Source organism: Phyllosticta citriasiana (assembly GCF_038021145.1).
Source record: "Phyllosticta citriasiana strain CBS 120426 chromosome Unknown IWZ02scaffold_1, whole genome shotgun sequence".
Taxonomy (NCBI): domain Eukaryota; kingdom Fungi; phylum Ascomycota; class Dothideomycetes; order Botryosphaeriales; family Phyllostictaceae; genus Phyllosticta; species Phyllosticta citriasiana.
The window spans coordinates 1,033,917-1,051,467 of NW_027117278.1; the positions used below are offsets into that span (position 1 = coordinate 1,033,917).

Here is a 17,551-nt window from a genome sequence, read left to right on the forward strand (position 1 = left end):
CTGCCCATTTAAAACTCGCTCAATTGCCCACCTCCACCATTCACTACTGAACAGCCAACCCATTGACCTCTATCAACCTCCCCTACCGCCTCTCAAACACGACAATAACCCTCTCGACACCCAGCCGCCAGCTGAACCCTTCACTTTAGACGCAAACCTTAATCCCCTTCCATTCCGTCTCCCCGCTTCAGCTTTTATTATATCCAAATACCGATTCCCATTCCACTCACTTCCTTCTCTCACCTCATCAACATTTCAAGCAACAAGGAAACCAGTTGAACCATCATCGACATCATGCGCCTCACCTCGACGCCACTCATCCTGCTGGGCTCTTCGCTGGCCTCTGCCCACTTCCTCATGGACTGGCCTCCTGCGCGCGGCTTCAACGACGACAAGGCGGCCGAGTACCCATGCGGCGGCTTCGACACGCCCGGCACCAACCGCACCATGATTCCCGTCAATGCGCCGTTCCCCATCCAGCTCGACATGCATCACACCGAGGCCAACGTCCAGGTGCTGATTGGTCTGGGCAACGACGTCGGTCCCGCCTTCAACTACGTCCTACGGCCACTGGTGCACGAGCGCGGACCCAATGAATTCTGTCTGGGAGGCGTCGTCGTGCCTAGCATGCTGGGCAGCATGAACATCAGCGAGGGCACCAACGCGACCATCCAGGTCGTCACCAACGGCGATCCTGAAGGCGGTTTGTATCAGGTACGCCTTGTCCACCTTCCCCCCCCCCCCCCCCACGTTACAAACACCTCGCGCTGCACGCGCAAACCACACATTAGCATCACCAACTAACCGCAACGCAAACAAACAGTGCGCCGACGTCACCTTCATGGCCGCGCCCCTCTCCGAGTCCGACTACAACGCCCACTGCTCCAACAGCACCGGCGTCACGGCTGAATTCACAAACACCAATGCCAACGCCAACCAGTCCGAATCCGGCACCGCGACCACCACCGGCACTGCCCCCAACGCTACCGCAACGACCAAGTCGGCCGCCGTCGCTGCTTTCGAACCCCTCAGCGCTTGGGGTCTGCTCGTTGGCCTGGGTGCCGCTGTTGTGGCAGGCTTGTAGTGCGCTTCACGCACGCGTTGTGCCAGGCGGGGGTTGGCGCGTTGCCACGGAGCGAGTGTCGACGACGTCGTGGTGGTGGTGATGGTGGTCGCGTGCCGAAGTTCGTTTTCGTATTCAGGAGGCACGGCGTTTGCTTTCGGCCCATCAGTCTCTTCTTCCCTGGCGATCATTGGCAGGGGTGGCGACGGTTGCGTGGATGGCCAGCTCTTTTCGACATGGAATGTTACGCTGTGGCGCAACGCGGCACGGAGGCGACGCGTGCGTGTGTGGTGAGGCAACAATCTGCCTGAACTACTACACACCTGGCAGCTAGGCGCACGCTTACACCTCACCTCGCACATGCGCGGCGAAACGTGAGGCGAAATAGCTAGGGTGGTAACGGAAGAAGGAAAAAAGAAAGAAAGAAAAAAAAAAAAAAAAGGGAAAAAACCAGAAAAAAGTTAAATGGAAATCACTAGTGCAGCCGAATCGGGGCTGATGACGAAATGGACGGATACCCCACGTAGATGGATGGGATTGGATGGGCTACCTATGTAGGGCGGCGGGTTTTGCGGAGGTCTGTACGAGAAATGCCAAAGATGCTAGAAACATAGAACAATGTCCAGCCGTGAGTGATCGGCAAAACGTAATCGGAGAGGAAGTGCGTCTCATTGAACTCACCAATCTCACACCACTTCAAGCAAGGAAGCCAGTACACCAACAATGCACGTGGCACGCACGTAACGACATTCATTCGCCCGCTCAGCTCGGCGCGGTTCAATTCAGCTCTTCAGCTCTTCAGCTCTTCAGCTCTTCAGCTCTTCAGCTCTTTCGACTCCCAGGTGGGTACCTACCTACCTGCAGAAACTACCCGACTTTTACGGCAATGAAACGGTTGGCTGCCCCATCCTACCCTGCCTCTGACTCACTCACTCACCCTGTCTGTCTGTCTGTCTGTCTGTCTGTCTGTCTGCCCCTCGTCATCTTTTCCTGCTTTTGCTCGGCATCTGCATCTGCATCTGCACCTGCAATCCTATGATGCCATTATTACAAGTACTTGGAGGGAGGGCCAATCTGGCCGCCCGTCTGCCAAAAGGAGCGGTTGGTGGGTGTAGAGGGAGATTTTTGATGAGAATTAGATAGAAAAAGGGGAAAGGAAAAACAAAAAAAAAAAAAGGAAGATGAAAAAGGCATAGGGATAGAAATGGTGGAAATAGAAGTGGAAATAGAAATGCGCCATACACCTTTCTCCGGTAGTATCATTCCGTCAATTCGTCCAAAGAATCAGCGAGCATACCATTTGTCCATCCATCCATCCATCTATCCATACCAGTCCAATATTAAGAATACACAACCCCATCCCATCAAACAACCCCACTAATCCTCAAATCCCGACTACTCCAACCAACCCACACGCCAAACTCTCCCTGATGCGTGTCATCCAGCCCATCGCGCCCCTGCAGCGTCGGCATGACCCAATTCTGCCGCCGCGTGTCCCAAAAGCTGAGGTCGCGCCGCGTGAGCCCGATTACAACCGTCGCCGCGTCGCCCTTCTGCCCGCGCGGCTGCAGGAACACTTTGTCGAAGCCGCGCAGCGCGCGTACGGGGAAGTCGGGCGGCCGCGCCGGCGTGTGCGGCGGGAAGGTTGGTTTGGGGTGCGCCGAGGACGACGAGGGGGTCGTCGGCGGAGAGAGTGCGGGTGTGGAGACGGCGGGCGGCAGCGTCGAGACGGAGGCGGAGACGAGCGGGCGCGCATCGCCGAGGTGTCCTTTGCCCGTCTGCGCGGGCGTTGGCTTGGATTTGGATTTGGACTTGGACTTGGAGAGCGGCGCGGTGCGGTCGGGATCGACCCAGCCCGTGGGATACGACACGTAGACCTGCGGGACGGCCCAGCCGGCGCGGTCGGGGCTCTCGTTGCGCACCACGAAGCTGACGTTGGCGACGATCGAGTAGAGGTCTGGGTTGCCGCCTGGCCCGCCGCCGGCTGGGCTGCCCTCGTGCGGTTTCTTGGAGTACCCGTCGGGATAGGGGTAGCGTCCTTTGCTGACGCCAGGCGCCGTTGCCGACGAAATGTAGGGATATATGTACTTTCTGAGAGGGCGGCGGAAGTCGGGGGGCCAGACGGCTTCCGAGGGTGAGGGGATGTCTTCCTTGTAGTGCGGCGGCAAGGGGGATGTGATGTTGGGGCGGGGCGCTGGAAGCATGGATTTCTTGGACACATCGACCGTGATGACCAGGTCGTTGATGGAAAACTCGCTGTACGAAAGACCGTAGCCGAACTCGTAGCGGGGCGTCACTTGAGCGGCGTCGAAGTGGCGGTAGTCGACATAGAGGCCTTCGGTGAAGTTTTGCTGGGGGACGACGCCATTTGGATAGTACATGACGCGGCTATCTGGGCCATAGTCTTCCTCTGCGCGAGCAATCGTGTAGGGAAGGCGTCCAGAGGGGTTCTCGTCGCCAAAGAGAATGTCGGCAATGGCATTTCCCGATTCTTGACCAGGTAAATGCGCCAGGAGGACCGACTTGACGTTGGGAAGGTCGATCCAGTTTTCGACAATCACCGGGCCTACGGCGTGCACAACGACAATGACAGGAGACTTGCCGTCTGGCCCGCAGTGCGCCGACACCGACTTGATCAGCTCGTCGCCGCCCTTCTGGGAGTACAAGTCGTTGCGGTCTCCCTTGACATCTTCCCAGGAGAGAAAGCCTTCACCAGCGTCACTGTTGATGAACACAAGACACATGTCTTGCTGCTCGAGAAAGTGGAGCTTGGTGGTCGGGATTTCGTTGGTCATGAAGTCGTGGATAATGACGCTATCATTGTTGAATTCACGACGTAGAGCCTCGTAGGGCGTGATGAGCCAAGGGAAATCGACAGCTCCGCTTCCCCATCCAGACCCCAGGGTTCCCTCATTGCATCCACGGTCCTGGCAGGCATTGGGGCCCTTGGGATTAGCACGCGCATCTTCGCCGTAAATGCCGATGCGCACCTTGAAGTCGTCCTTGTGGTGCGTGAAGCCACTCGCTTGGCTAATTCCCTCTCTTGTAATCGGCAGCGTGTTGTTTTCATTCTTGACCATGACTGTGCCTTCAGCAGCAATCCTGCGAGCAAGCCTCGCGTGGGAGTTTTCCGCAGCCGGATCTCCCATAGCATTGACGAACTTGTTGACCACGGCCCTTGTCTTGTCATCGCTTCCCTGGTGCAGTCGGCCCTCGGCCTCATCAGACCAAGACGAAAAGTTGGGCGTTCCATCCCCTTCAGGAGCAGCCAGGGGCCATTTTTGCTTGTCGTCTTGTCCGAGTTGATACCACGTCGCCACGATTCGGGTGACCATGTCGTTCAAGCGATCCACGGGCACCGAGCTGTTGAGCACTGCTTTGGTGAGCTCCGGCCCCCAGAGCGGCTTCCCATCCTGCCAGTGGAGTCCATCGCCAGGCATGCTCATGTCCAGGCCTGCCAGGGCGCTCGCAACTCCGCTTCTCTGCGCCAGCCAGTCCGACTGGATGAATCCCTGGAATCCCAGCTCATCTTTCAAAATCCCGTTCAACAATCGACTGTTTTGACAGGCATACGAATTGTTGACCTGGTTGTACGAGCACATGACGCTTCCGACCCCAGCCCTCACACTGTCAGCAAACGGCCAGGCGTAAATCTCATGCAGCGTCCTGTCGTCAATGTTGGAGGAAATGGCGTTTGGGGTTCCCCACTCGAAGCTTTGTCGAAAGTGCTCTTGCTCGTTCCCCACGTAATGTTTTGCTGTTGCTATGACGCCCGCGTCTTGAATTCCTTTGATCGTCCACATGGCACCGGTTCCCTGCAGAACAGGGTCAGAGCCAAATCCCTCCCAGTTCCTACCGCCAGCAGGCAATCGGCCAAACGGACCCATGGCCGGAGCGAGCAGGACATTGACGCCTTTCAGATGCGCCTCCTCGCCGTGCGCTCTGCCGCGCTTGTACATCAATTCTTTACTCCAGGTTGCGCCGACCGTGATGCCAGCGGGCCACGCCGTCGCGTTGTCCACGAACCGCATACCCAAAGGACCGTCCTGCAAGCATAGACTCGGGAAGCCCAAGCGCATTACGGGGCCCGTGTTCCCAACGCAAAGTCCCATGGCCCAACCTATTCCCGTCGTTATGTTGACCTTTTCGACCAGTGCCATCTGGCGCACCAGCTCCGCCGCCTTGGAATAGGCATCTGCCCACGCCGGATCGTTCCCGCCGTGCGGCGACGGATACCAGGGAGGACTCTTGCCACTGACGGGCGAGCTGGTCCACGCCCAGATGCCACCGACGCTCAGCAGCAGCAGCAACACGACGACGAAAAGCAGCACCAGCCAGCAAAACATGCGGTTCTTGTTGAAGATGCGATTCATCCATGGCCGCCGCAGTATTTGATGTCGTAAAGGAATGATGCCACTCTCACCGTCGGCGCCACCTCGAAGTTTGCTTATAAAGGCCGAGTCTTCGCTTGCGCCAGCTCCGATCTGCGATTCTGTCCGCGCTTTGCGGCGTTTGCTGCTGCTGCGGCCATCATGTAGCGGGTCGAGTTCGTCGAGAGATTCGACGTCGGAGGAGTGATCGGAGGGCGGGTAGGGCGTGTCGGAGTGGTAGGAGGTGTTGCGGACGTGGCGCTTCGGATTGTCCGAGTAGAGGTCGTGGGGATTTTGCTTGTCGACGGCGTGGTATTTGCCGCGCATTTCGAAGTTGTCCGGCATGCCGGTGCGTAGGGCAGGCAGGGCAGAGGGCGGTGGTGCCCTTGGTTGGAGGTTACACAAAATTGGCCGAGGCGTTCGAGGGGGTGCGTCGTGGGCTGGGAAGGGGGTTGTTGTTGATTGTTTACTACCGTAGGTAGCCTGGGCAAAAATCCCGGCGTGTAATCTTGTGTCAAGAGTCAGTGAGAGAGATTCGGAGGTAGTAAGAGAGAAGTCGGATCCGAACGCGTATTCCCAGGCGTCGCCCTGTTAAGCAATGATTAGCTGGTATATTTGCCTCCTGCTGCTCGCCAGCGACTGTGATGCGGGGCCGTTTCAAAGGGCTTGGCGAGTGGGTACATGCCTAATGCATCGTCCGCTCTCTCTTGGCACGGTAGAATGGGTTTTTGGAGTCTGGCTCCGATGCGGTGGAAAGATCAGTGTCGTCGTGGTTTGAATCTAGCAGCCCAGGGCCTTTACGTTCGCAGCTCTGGTGGTCTGCACGCTAGAGTAGCTCCAGTGAGCTTTCAGATTACATTCAGCTTCCTTCCTTCGTTCTCAGGCTGAACTAAGTCGCCGACGCCGCTGGAACACGAGAAAGGGGATCGGAGGCAGAGTCAAGACTGCAACCTGGCGAGTGCCCAGTAAAACCTTTCCGTTGCTTTTGGCCGCGCCTGAGCAACCTCTGTTGACGTTGGAGCTGCTGAGCCGAAGCCCAGGGATCGTGGCGTCTGGTCCCTGACGAGCCCGGAGCTCGACGTTGCTTGCCATTGGAGTGGAGCTGCTGGCGACCCATGTGTCAGCCAATCAAGTACCAGCCCTCCATCGCAACCATCAAGGGGTAGGTGTCCAATAGCATGGAACATCCATGGACAAGGATATCTGTACAATGAGATGTGGACATCACAAAACTTCCCCAGGTCTACATACATCCATCCATCCTCACACCGTCTCGATATATCTCTTGACTTCCCAATCCGTAACCGCCTCGTCCCACAGCTTGATCTCGTGTTCTCTCGTGCCGCCAAAGTGCTCCACAAACTCGTCGCCCAGAGCTTCCCTGGCCACGCTGCCCGGCCGCATCATGGTCGCTGTTGCGTCCTTCAAGCTCTTTGCCAGCCGTTGCCCCTTGTCCTCCGCACCACCCACATCCTGCCCCTTGCCCAGCGGCGGCAGCTTGATCTCCATCTTCTTCTCCACGCCCCGCCATCCCAGCGCCAGGATCGTTGCCAGCACGAGGTGCGAATTTGTGTCGGCGCCGGGAACCCTGACTTCGAACCGCGTCGCCTTGGGCGACGCAGTTGGCGGAGTGATGACACGGATCGATGCTGCGCGGTGCTCCAGACCCCACGATACAGTGACGGGCGCCCAGTAGTTTTCTACCAGCCGCTTGTAGCTGTTGACAGTGGGCGCAAATATCGGCATGACGTCCGGCAGACCATCAATCAGACCTGCAAGGAACTGCCTGCCAATGTCGGAAAGATAGCGCACGTCTGGATAGGGTGCATCCAGGTCCTCCTCGCCGCGCCATAACAGGTTCTTTCCAGTGTTGTCCACGAGCGAGACGTGCATGTGGCCGCTGTTTCCCGGGAGCCCTGCGCGTGGTTTCGCCATGAAGCAAGGCGTGATTCCAAACTTTGATCCGATCGATTTGACCGTAAGTTTGAAGAGCGCAGCCTTGTCTGCCATTTCTTTGATTTCGCCAAATTCGAGCGCCTGTGTTCACTGTCAGCCTCCGACCTGGCCCCGCGCAACGTCAACTTACAGCCTCGAAAACGCCAGGTCCACTCTCAGTGTGCCAGCCCTCGATCCCGCATCTAAATTTGGAGCATGTGTCGAAAACGCTGTAGTACCATTCCTGGTTGTGTACGGGCCGGGTCAAGCTGTAACCAAACATGCCCTCGGTCAGGGACGGCAGTTGGTGCACGGGCTTGTCCTTGAGGAACTGCGCGGTCGAGGACGAGTTGGGCTCGGGGCCGTCGTGTGATGTGGGAGCTCTGAACTGGTAAAACTCAAACTCGGCTGTCAGAGCAAAAAGGTCAGCTCCGCAGCTCGCTAGATGCTCGTATGCATCCCAGATGGTTTTTCGTACCTCCTGCCATAGCTCCCATGCCTTGCGCCTTGAGCTTGTCCACAGTTCTCGACAACAGCGACCGCGGGCAGGCGCTCAGGGTCTCGTTGGTGTCCGGGTCGACAAAGGAGACGAGGAAGAATGGGACGTCATTTTCCCAGGGTATTCTTCTAAAAGAACTGAGGTCCGGGATGGCGATGATGTCGCGGTAGCCGTTCTCGGCGTTGCTGACCTTGAGCTCCTTGAAGTAGGTCTGGTCGTGCATGTCCCAGCCAAAGATGACGGAACAGAAGCCGAAGCCCTTTTCCGCGATGGACAGAAACTTGGACTTGGCCATGAGCTTGCCGCGCAGCATGCCGTCAATGTCTATGCCGCCGACCTTGACGGCGGCATCGTCCTTGAGGATTTCTGGCAGTTGCGCCACGGTTATCTCGGAGGGGTTTGGCGTCGACATGGTAGGATACTTGGAGGGCCGCAGGTGCGGAGTAAAGGACAAAGGAGTGGTGGTATCGAGGTGTAGGGAGATGACGGACGACGCGGAACAGAGAGACGTCGTCGGGAATGTGGTAATGGCGCTGAGCACGAAGGAGAGCACATGGCGGATAGAATGTGGGGTGGGCTGGCTGGTAGGGGCACCGGGCACGCGTCAGGCTCTCCTCGACGAGGGAGAATGGAGATCCCGATAAGCGGGTGACCTGACGGGAGATCTCTTCTGCAAGGGAAGAAGTCGCGGGCGCTTTGCCGTTAATTGCTTAGAGATTTCGCTTCATGCAAGTCTCCGTGTGCGTATATCAACCACAGCTCGAGCAAACACTGCATACACACGCTGCATGGAACGTTGTCAAGCTCCCACCCTCCCGACACTCATTCTCAGGCCAGACTTCGCAATCCATCCCATCTCGCCGGACCCGAGCTGCAAGAGGCCTCGTTTACATGACCCCCGCAAAGGCGTGCTGCGTCGTACGTCAGAAGTTGTAGTAATCGCTGACCACCATCTACGATGAAGCATTAAAGAGCTTATCAGTTCGGCGCTTGAGACGCCAAAGAGCCGCAATCGGAGAGCTCACCGACACCTACCGACTCGGGATCCGGAAGCCAGGGAGCCCAAGCTTTGAGCTTCCGCTTCCTTGACGTCTCCACGACATCCATCTGTCCACCTCGAACCATCACCTGGACCTTCTGGATTGGCCAATTGCTCCCATACGTGTGTGACCACTCCTACGTATTTCCTGTTCCAAGCGTGCAGTTTCCATAACCACGTTTCAATGTGTCATTGCACCGCCTGCCGCTCTGACGCTTAGACCAAAGCGGCTCCAAAACTCCGGCCCGACCAGACACATATCAAGATCGCCAGCTTTCAATTGACTCTTCCTTCTCCGGCTTCTTCTGTTTCTCCTCTCCATCTCAAAACGCTCATCCATCTCATTGTTTAGCTTCTCCGTCCGCCTTTCAACAAAGCTTTCATCATGTCTGCCGAAGCTCCCCGTGGCCGTCTTGCTGGCAAGAACGCCATTGTCACCGGTGCCGCTGGGTAAGTTGACCTCTTGAGAGAACACTATTTTGCACAATTCCCGTTCATTCCCACTTTCTTTATTTCTTCTCGCTTTTTACGGGATGCAAATAGCTGGGGAGATTAAGCTAGAGGTCAAAATCGAACATGTCACATTTTGATCACGTCATCACCTGGCATGCCACTTGAGTGAGAAGGGGGGAAAGAATGAGCGGGTTTATGTTCCCATGGGGAATTGTAAATTTTCCCATCTTTTCAAATTAGAGATTATCAGACGGAGACGCGGCCCAGCCACTCCTCCAGACAGGAGCCAATGACTAACAATTCCCAGTGGCATCGGTCTCGAGACGACCATCCTCTTTGCGCGCGAAGGCGCCAAAGTCATCATGGCCGACATCAGCGGGCCAGCGCTCGAGAAGGCGCTGGCCAAGGCACGCGAGCTGGTGCCGTCGTCTGCCGTCATCGAGACCAAGGTGACGGACGTGTCCAAGGAAGACAGCGTCAAGGCCTTGGTCGACGCAGCCGACGCCTGGGGCGGCGTGGACGTCATCTTCAACAACGCGGGCATCATGCACGCCGACGACGCCGACGCCGTCGACACGCCCGAGAAGATCTGGGACCTGACGCAGAACATCAACGTCAAGGGCGTGTGGTTCGGCTCCAAGCACGCCGTCCTGTCGCTGCGCAAGCACGGCAAGAAGCGCGGCTCCATCATCAACACGGCGTCAGTCGTTGCCCTCGTCGGCTCTGCTACCCCCCAGCTCGCCTACACGGCTTCCAAGGGCGCCGTCCTCGCCATGACGCGCGAGCTCGCCGTCGTCCACGCCCGCGAGGGCTTCCGCTTCAACGCCCTCTGCCCTGCGCCCCTGAAGTATGCTTTCTAAGCCCTCCCCTCCCCCCTTTTCCATTTGAAAGAGCCCTCTGGGCTGACCGCCATCCTCGTAGCACCCCTCTCCTCCAAGACTGGCTCGGCGACGACCAACCCAAGCGCCTGCGCCGCACCGTCCACTTCCCGAGCGGCCGCTTCGGCGAGGCCATCGAGCAGGCCCGGGCCGTCGTGTTCCTGGCGTCCGACGAGTCCAGCTTCGTCAACGGCACCGACTTTGTCGTTGACGGCGGCATGACCAAGGTGAGCCCAATTCTTGAAATCTTCCCCCAAAAGACCCAGGAGTTCTCCTCGATGAACAACTGCTGATCTGCGTGTTTTCTTTTCTGCAGGCCTATGTTACCCCCGAGGGCCCGCCCACCGAGGCTCCCCAGAACCTTGCCTCTGGCAGGTAAGGTATGGAGAAATGGGAACGAGTGTGAGGTTTGCTGGCTGGGTTTCACGATAGATGCACTAGCAATGACTTGAAATGTCAGTGATGTGGAAAAACTTTTTGACAATCGTGTTTTCTTCAGATGCTTTGAGCTCTGATACTGCCGCCTGTTGATGGTTGAGATTGGCCTAGCGAGCAGTCGCCATGCCCGCTTGGATCTTTTCATATATGTTTATCATGACGCATGCCCCTCCCCTCACTCAGGACCCTACGAAATACTAAAATTGGGCAACCACAACGCCATTCCCCTCCCGGGACAATCCTCAAAGCCCCACAATCTTCCTCAACCCAGCAGCCTTCCTAGCAATCGACTCACCATAACCCAACTCAACAACTCCACTAGCCACGTCCCACGCCCTCTGAGCATTAGGCACCGGAACCCTCAGATCAGGCGGAATCCCCGTCTCCATGACGCCGGGGAAGCGATCGCGGCAAACAGCCTTGGTATTGCAGAGACCGCGCAGGCCCTCCTCGCCGGCAAAACGGCCATAGCCGCTGCCCTTGACGCCGCCAAACGGCAGCTGCACGGCGTAGTAGACGGCGAAGTCGTTGACCGAGACCATGCCGCTCTGCACGCGGTCGACGACGTAGTCGAGGTCGCGGCGCGACGAGCCGAAGACGGACGCGCCCAGTCCGTACTCGGTGCTGTTGGCGAGCGTCACGGCGTGCGCGACCGACTCGGCGCGCATGAGGAGGAAGATGGGCGCGAAGCACTCGGTTTGTGCGATGGCCATGGAAGCCGTCACGTTGGCGAGCAGCGTCGGCGCGAAATAGTGTCCCGACGGGTGTTCGGGGTGGGCGTAGCGCGTGCCGCCGGCGAGAAGCTGTGCGCCCTGGGCCACGGCATCGCGGACTAGGGATTCAAGGTGGTCAAAGCCGGCAGGGGAGATGGATGCGCCGACGTCGATGGCTTCTTTGGTAGCGCCCTTGGCCTCGAGCGAGAGAGCTGAGCCGCTGCGCAACGAGTTGACTATCGGAGTGAGGAACTTGACCAGCCAGTCGTAGGCTTTGGGCGTTGCAATGACACGCTCAATGCCAATGCAGTTCTGGCCAGCGGCTTGGAAGACACCGCGCAGCAGGATGTGCCCCACTTTCTCAAGGTTGCGCACGTCGTCGAGCACGATGGCTGCATCCTTTCCTCCCAACTCAACGCAAACAGGTATCAGCGCTTTGGCGGCCGACTCACATACTCTGTGAGCAACAGGCCGCGAGCCAATGAAAGTGAGATGCGAGATGCCTGGATGCGACGTGAGGTGTGGTGCCACCTCAGGCCAGCAAGCAAGGGACTGGACGAGATCTTCACAATAGCCATGACCGCAGGCGTAGAGGGCGCCATGAACAATTGAGGTGAAGTACCTGGAGGACCAGGCTGTCTGTTCGGAGACCTTGACAATGACAGCATTACCAGAGAAGAGCGCAGATATAATGGGGCCTAGAAGGTTATGGAACTAGACATGAGGTTAGAATGGATGCTGAGAATATTGCTCAACACTCACAGGATAGCTATAGGAAGAATGTCAGTATATCGCCGTGCTCAGGGGGATAGATAGATGCAAGCTTACTTCCAGCTAACAGCAGCAGCCACCACACCCAAAGGCTCCCATCGGACCTCGTTCTTCTTGTACATCATCAGGAAATTGGTCGGCCTGCTCTCGGGCTTCAATGCCTTTTCCCCGTGGTCTATCGTCCACTTTGTCTTCTCCGCCGTCACCAGAATCTCGCCAAAGCTCGAATCCAGCCGTGTCTTTCCACTGTCTAGGCAGGCTGCCGTCGAAATAGTCTTTTGGTTTTCCAGGATGAATCTGCAATAAGACAAGGCTTCTGGTCAACATTTTGTCCCCGCCTTGCTGCTAACCGCACAAAATATCCCACTGACGCAACAGCATTTTCCTCACAAGGTACACGCACCTCAACAACGATTTCAGCACCTTCCTCCGCTCTGTGAAGCTCGTCTGCCGCCACTTCTCCTGTGCCGCTTTGGCCCGCTCAACCGCATTGTCAATGTCGCGTTCCGTCGCCGGTTCGATCGTGTCGAGCAGCTCGCCCGTCGCGGGACAGTAGCATTGAATCTTATTCGAGTCCTTGACCTGCGCACCAGAACTGTCAGCGAATGCCGAAACCCCGCGTCCAAACAAGCAACACCAGCCAAGTCTTCGAAATAAGCGCAGTGGACATAAGCATACCCTGAGCCCTGGCTCCCGCACCACCTCACTCTTCCACCCCGGTGCGCATTGCTCCGGCACCCGTACTTTGTACCTCACAGCTTCCTCTGGGTCGTCCAGGTACCATGCAGCGAGGAACAGCGCCATCACGATCGCGCCTGCGATCAGCGCGTGGCCTGCTGGGGTATGCAGCAGCGCCTGGCGGAGCTCCGCGACGTCTTCAACGCCGAGACGAGCAAGCATGGCGGTAGCAATGGCGTCGATGGCGGGAGACACCAGACGTCGGGTTGCTACCAGATGGAGCGAGGAATTGGCGCGCTGCTCCTCTGACGTGAGTGTTCTTCGTCACTGGCGAGGGAGGATCGGTGTTGTGGTGCGCAACATTCGGGCGGAAGCGCGAGGTCGGAGCGGAGGTGTGTGTGGCGCCGCTCTCAGGGTCCGACGGACAGGGGTGAAGACGGCAACGAGAAGGAAGCGAGAAGAGCGCGTGAGGCTCGGATGACATGGGAACAGTTGGGGGAAAGATGACGACGCGAAGGCCTTTGAAGATTGACCTTCGATCTTCCTCATTGTTCTACAGTAATTAGATGTGGCTACACGCATTAAACTCACCTGGAACGTTCAAGGTGTCGTGAAATGTAAATTTGATTGAAAAGACTATTACATAGCCACAGCCAATGAGGCAAGATTCATGACCTTCCTCTGGTCGTTCCAGAACATTACGACTGTGTCGTGACTTTCCGGCACGCCGTGATTCGCTCAGACAGGATCATAACGCTCAATGTCAATCAGTCCAAATCAACCGTCCAAAATCAGTCCAACTTTTCGACAAAGAACTCCAAGGATCCTACCAGTTACCCATTCGCCTTGCTGAGCTACAGCAGCTTTCGTGAGAGAAGGAGAAAGCCGTGTTGGGATGCACATTCAAACAAACATACTATTAAACATGCTGATGCCTCCATGCACTTATTTACAACTGCCTCACAAGTGAAGAGCTTTTTCTCCATCTTGTCAACTACATGACGATGCAGTTTTCCTCGTGCTGCTTGTGGTTGCTGCGAGATAGACGTTCACGGCTCCTCTGTGCGCGCACACCTCCACGCTTAAGCTCCTCAAGGCGCTCTTGGGCCTTGGGAAATTTGTGGGCTGTTTAAAAAACGTCAGCGCAACATCCAAACACTCGAAGGTGGAATTTGGTCACTCACAAGCCGCTCTGCCGTACCACCTCTTCGCCTCATCCAAACTTCTCGGACATCCGATGCCGACTTCAGTAAAATAGCCCATAGCAAACATAGCCTTAGGCAGTGGTGGGTCCGCACACGCCGCTTTGCGTGCCCACAAATATGCCTCGGTGTCGCTCTGCTCCAAGATACCTTGGCTACCCGTCAAGTACCACCCGGACAGCGCCAACTCTGCTTGGTGTTCCCCTTGCGCTGCTGCGCGAGTGTACCATGCAATGCTGTTACGTTGGTCAATGGGACAACCCAGCAATCCATATTCATATGCCTCGCCGAGGCGGAATTGACTGAATTTGTAGCCCATGTCTGCAGCGCGCTTAAACAGCGAATAAGCCTGCGCGTCATCATTGCCAATGAGATGATCCGGAACGTGTTGGGCGTTAGCTGCCGCTTTGTTGCAGTACAGCAAGGCCAATTCGTGTAGGGCGTGGGGGTTTTCCTCGTCTGCCCGGTCGGCAGCACGCTTCAGCCACGTTATCGCTTCCGAGATGTTCTTTTGCTGGCCCATGAGACCCTTGAGGAGCACCATGCCGAGCTTGTACATGGCAGCAACGTCGCCGAGAGCTGCTGCACGCTTGTACCACTGCATGGCTTTCATGGGATCTTTGCGGGTTCCGCCGCCTTCTTCGGCACCGATTTCACAGCACACGGCTGTTCGATATGCGGAAGGCGCGTGACCATGCTTCGCGGCTTGCATGTAAAGGCTAAAGGCTTCCTTCTCATCCACATTGAGCCCGAGCGATCCTTGTCCATAGCAGTCGGCAAGGTAGAACATGGCTTCGGGATATTCACGTTGCACAAGCTTTTTGACGGATTTGTAGGCTTCTTGAATGTAGCGCTCGCGGTTCTTCGCCGTAGTCTTCGGATCAGCGCGGCCACCCTCGTTTGCCAGAATCGACGCGGCATCAACCAGTTTCTTGGCGTACTTGAGGTGAAGAGCATCGTTGCGAGGATGGTTCTGCACGTCCTGGCGGAGTCGGGCAAGACTTTCAAGGGTAAGAGGATCAGAGTAGCGTCGGCCAGGTTTCTTGGAAGGTTGAGGCTGAGCAATGGTGGGCACCGCTTGCGGTCCGTTGCCACTGTAGTTACGAACCGGTGCGGGCTTCTGACCCATGTGGCCGGGTCTTACAGGTGCTGGATGATGCGGGAGGGAATCAGCATGGGCAGCTGGAGTAGGATGATGAGGAAGAGCATCTTCATTCTGCGACTTCCTTTCTTCAGAGGGACTCATGATGTTGCTACCACTTCCTGGGCTCATGGGATTGCCAGCACCACCAGGGCTCATAACATTGTTTTGCGCCCTCAGCGGACCTCGGGCCCGATGATCAGGTAGCGGTCCTTGTGGCGGGCCCTGGCGCATCCCATGTGGACCTGGGTCAGAGTTGTACTGTTGCTGTTCAAGAGAAGGTCGTCCCATTGGCCCAGGGGCAGGCTGGCCGTAGAAGCGGTTCGCGGGGCGGGCATTTGGTGGCAGGCGAGGAAGCGGTCCTGCAGGAGGCGGTCCTCGATATCCTGAGCCTTGAGGACCAGGCTGAGGACCCGGTGGAAACGGACCTCTTCCATTGGCAGTGTTAGGCCGAGGTGGCGGAGGACTCTGAAAAAAAGCACCTTGGCCATACTCCTGGACAGTGTTACTGCGAGGTAGCTGAGGCATTGCCGGAACCTCGTCAGACGGCTCCGCAAAGTACCCATTTGGGTATCGGCCACGGTTGAAGTCAGGTTGGGATTTGCTCCGATATATTTGTTGTCCCATGTTTCCATTAGCCATCGGAAATTCTGGAGGAGGTTGCGATTGGTTGACTGGAGTGTTGGAACCCGAGTCTCCAAGATGCCTTTCGAAGGATTGGCCACGCCGATGCAACGGTTCTTGAGGCAAGCTATCAAAATCCGGCATTTCTGCCTCGATTGCAGCCTCTCTGTCCGCATAACTGTGAGCTCCGTACCCGCCCTCTGAGGGTTGTTGACCATGTTGGTATTTTGGAGGTTGATATGGCGTCTTGTATGCCATTGCACCAACATGCCCAATCTGAGGCTGCTGTCGGCGGTCTCCCGCCGTCCTTGGGCGAGGAATCGATGCATCAGCTGCAGCATTCAACTGTGGCACGGATGGAACTGGAGGGACGGGCTCGTTCCATGTATCCTCGTGGTCGAAGTCCAGTACCTGTTGGTAATTCTGCGGCATTGTCGCCGACCGTTGAACTTGAGGAGGTGTTTCCGGAGAGCCAAAAGCAGGCATTCGGAATCCGCCAATATGATTGTCCACCGGGCCTGCTGTGTGAGCTCTGATTGGTGGAGAAGGTCGGTCAAATCCATTTTGCTGAGGAGCGCCGCTTCCTGGTCCTCCAGCTCTGCTACGTGGGGTCTGCTGGTATGGCGGAGTTCGATGTTGGTCGTTGAGCGGTGGTCGGCCACTCTCACTCGACTTGCTCATCTTGCGAGGACCCTGCCTCGAAGGGTCATCTCCGGGCCTCCCGTTCATGCTCATGTTCGCCATACCCTCCTCAATTGGTTTGTTCCTGGTCCTGGGTGGAGTCTTGGTCGGGAAAACAGGAAAAGGGCTGTCGAAAGGCATCGCTTGCGGTGATGCGGGCCGGCCTTTGCTGAAAGTCAGAGTTTCGTCCCATGGCATTTATCGAGCAGACTCACCTAGTTTCGGTCGTGGTGCACCGTTTGGAATCGGCGCATTTGGCGGCATTCCTTGAGGAGGTGGTCTTCCACGTCCCATGGGATCGCCAGCTGGCCCAAAGTTCTGCGGTGGAGGTCTTCCACGTCCATCGCCTCTCATGGGTGGTCTTGCACCAGCACCTTGAGGTGATCCATAACCGCGAGGGCTAGGTCCTAGCCCTGGGCCTGGCGGAGGACCGCGAGGGGGCATTCTTCCCCCTTGAGGAGGAGGGCCTCGAGGCATTGGTGCGTTGTGCGGTGGAGGTGGTCCCCCATTCATCATGCCATAACCTCCAGGTGGCCGTGGTCCTTGTTGGTGACCATATCCTCCTCCGCTATAGCCATTGTGCTGGTCGTCAGGGTAGCCGTAGCCGTCCTGGTAAGCGTTTCCATCGTCGTAAGCGTATCCGCCCTGGTCCTGGGCGTAGTCGTCATGGTAAGAGCTGCCGTAGTAGGCTTGGTTCTGGGGTGGGCCTTGAGCATAGTAGTGCCTGGGCGGCAGTTCGTAGTTGGCGTGGGCGTCGTATGCCATCCGTCAACGAGAGGGGGGGCCTGGCGCAGCGCCGCGACCAAGGCACAGGGTGTGTTTTGGAGTAGGGAGCGTGTGGGCTTGGTGCGCCCAATGGACCCGTCGAAGCGACAAGGTAAACAACAGGCGTAGTAAGGAGCGAAGGTGCGTTGTTGCAATAACGTGCGGCTATAGGAAGCTCATGACGGGGTGCAGGATAAGCTGGGTGAAGCGACCTGTCGATTGTCGCAGTTGCGTCTTGATCGCGAAAGGGAGATTGCCAGGGTTGGGCGGTCGGAGGCTTGGAAAGCTCGTGGTGGCTAGT

The 17,551-nt window shown here is 57.1% G+C and overlaps 6 protein-coding genes across 6 annotated transcripts; 2 read left to right on the forward strand and 4 right to left on the reverse strand.

The window, feature by feature from the left end:
- Nucleotides 1–294: 294 nt before the first annotated feature.
- Nucleotides 295–1,084, forward strand: IWZ02DRAFT_486523 (putative GPI anchored protein; the record flags this gene model as incomplete). The annotated part of the gene is made up of 2 exons (XM_066769271.1): nucleotides 295–714; nucleotides 824–1,084. 2 exons carry the CDS (start codon nucleotides 295–297, stop codon nucleotides 1,082–1,084), a joined length of 681 nt encoding a protein of 226 aa, XP_066626993.1.
- A 1,001-nt stretch (nucleotides 1,085–2,085) lies between these two features.
- On the reverse strand, nucleotides 2,086–6,123 carry IWZ02DRAFT_12236 (beta-glucosidase 1 precursor). Its single transcript, XM_066761478.1, has 4 exons — nucleotides 6,119–6,123; nucleotides 6,002–6,021; nucleotides 2,306–5,941; nucleotides 2,086–2,096 (listed from the first exon to the last, which is right to left on the reverse strand). The coding sequence occupies exon 3, from the start codon at nucleotides 5,776–5,778 to the stop codon at nucleotides 2,428–2,430; it is 3,351 nt and encodes a 1,116-aa protein (XP_066626994.1). The 5' UTR covers nucleotides 5,779–5,941; nucleotides 6,002–6,021; nucleotides 6,119–6,123; the 3' UTR covers nucleotides 2,086–2,096; nucleotides 2,306–2,427.
- A 487-nt stretch (nucleotides 6,124–6,610) lies between these two features.
- IWZ02DRAFT_12268 (uncharacterized protein) lies at nucleotides 6,611–8,535 on the reverse strand. The gene is made up of 3 exons (XM_066761487.1): nucleotides 7,847–8,535; nucleotides 7,520–7,776; nucleotides 6,611–7,470 (listed from the first exon to the last, which is right to left on the reverse strand). Exons 1-3 carry the CDS (start codon nucleotides 8,277–8,279, stop codon nucleotides 6,697–6,699), a joined length of 1,464 nt encoding a protein of 487 aa, XP_066626995.1. The 5' UTR covers nucleotides 8,280–8,535; the 3' UTR covers nucleotides 6,611–6,696.
- A 512-nt stretch (nucleotides 8,536–9,047) lies between these two features.
- Nucleotides 9,048–10,767, forward strand: IWZ02DRAFT_12252 (short chain dehydrogenase). The gene is made up of 4 exons (XM_066761482.1): nucleotides 9,048–9,356; nucleotides 9,667–10,206; nucleotides 10,281–10,464; nucleotides 10,554–10,767. The coding sequence occupies exons 1-4, from the start codon at nucleotides 9,292–9,294 to the stop codon at nucleotides 10,614–10,616; spliced, it is 852 nt and encodes a 283-aa protein (XP_066626996.1). The 5' UTR covers nucleotides 9,048–9,291; the 3' UTR covers nucleotides 10,617–10,767.
- On the reverse strand, nucleotides 10,698–13,359 carry IWZ02DRAFT_439066 (Aldehyde/histidinol dehydrogenase). Its single transcript, XM_066766755.1, has 5 exons — nucleotides 12,838–13,359; nucleotides 12,563–12,741; nucleotides 12,217–12,456; nucleotides 12,151–12,157; nucleotides 10,698–12,102 (listed from the first exon to the last, which is right to left on the reverse strand). Exons 1-5 carry the CDS (start codon nucleotides 13,057–13,059, stop codon nucleotides 10,918–10,920), a joined length of 1,833 nt encoding a protein of 610 aa, XP_066626997.1. The 5' UTR covers nucleotides 13,060–13,359; the 3' UTR covers nucleotides 10,698–10,917.
- A 76-nt stretch (nucleotides 13,360–13,435) lies between these two features.
- On the reverse strand, nucleotides 13,436–17,520 carry IWZ02DRAFT_12381 (uncharacterized protein). The gene is made up of 3 exons (XM_066761508.1): nucleotides 16,701–17,520; nucleotides 14,022–16,649; nucleotides 13,436–13,962 (listed from the first exon to the last, which is right to left on the reverse strand). Exons 1-3 carry the CDS (start codon nucleotides 17,248–17,250, stop codon nucleotides 13,832–13,834), a joined length of 3,309 nt encoding a protein of 1,102 aa, XP_066626998.1. The 5' UTR covers nucleotides 17,251–17,520; the 3' UTR covers nucleotides 13,436–13,831.
- Nucleotides 17,521–17,551: the final 31 nt, after the last annotated feature.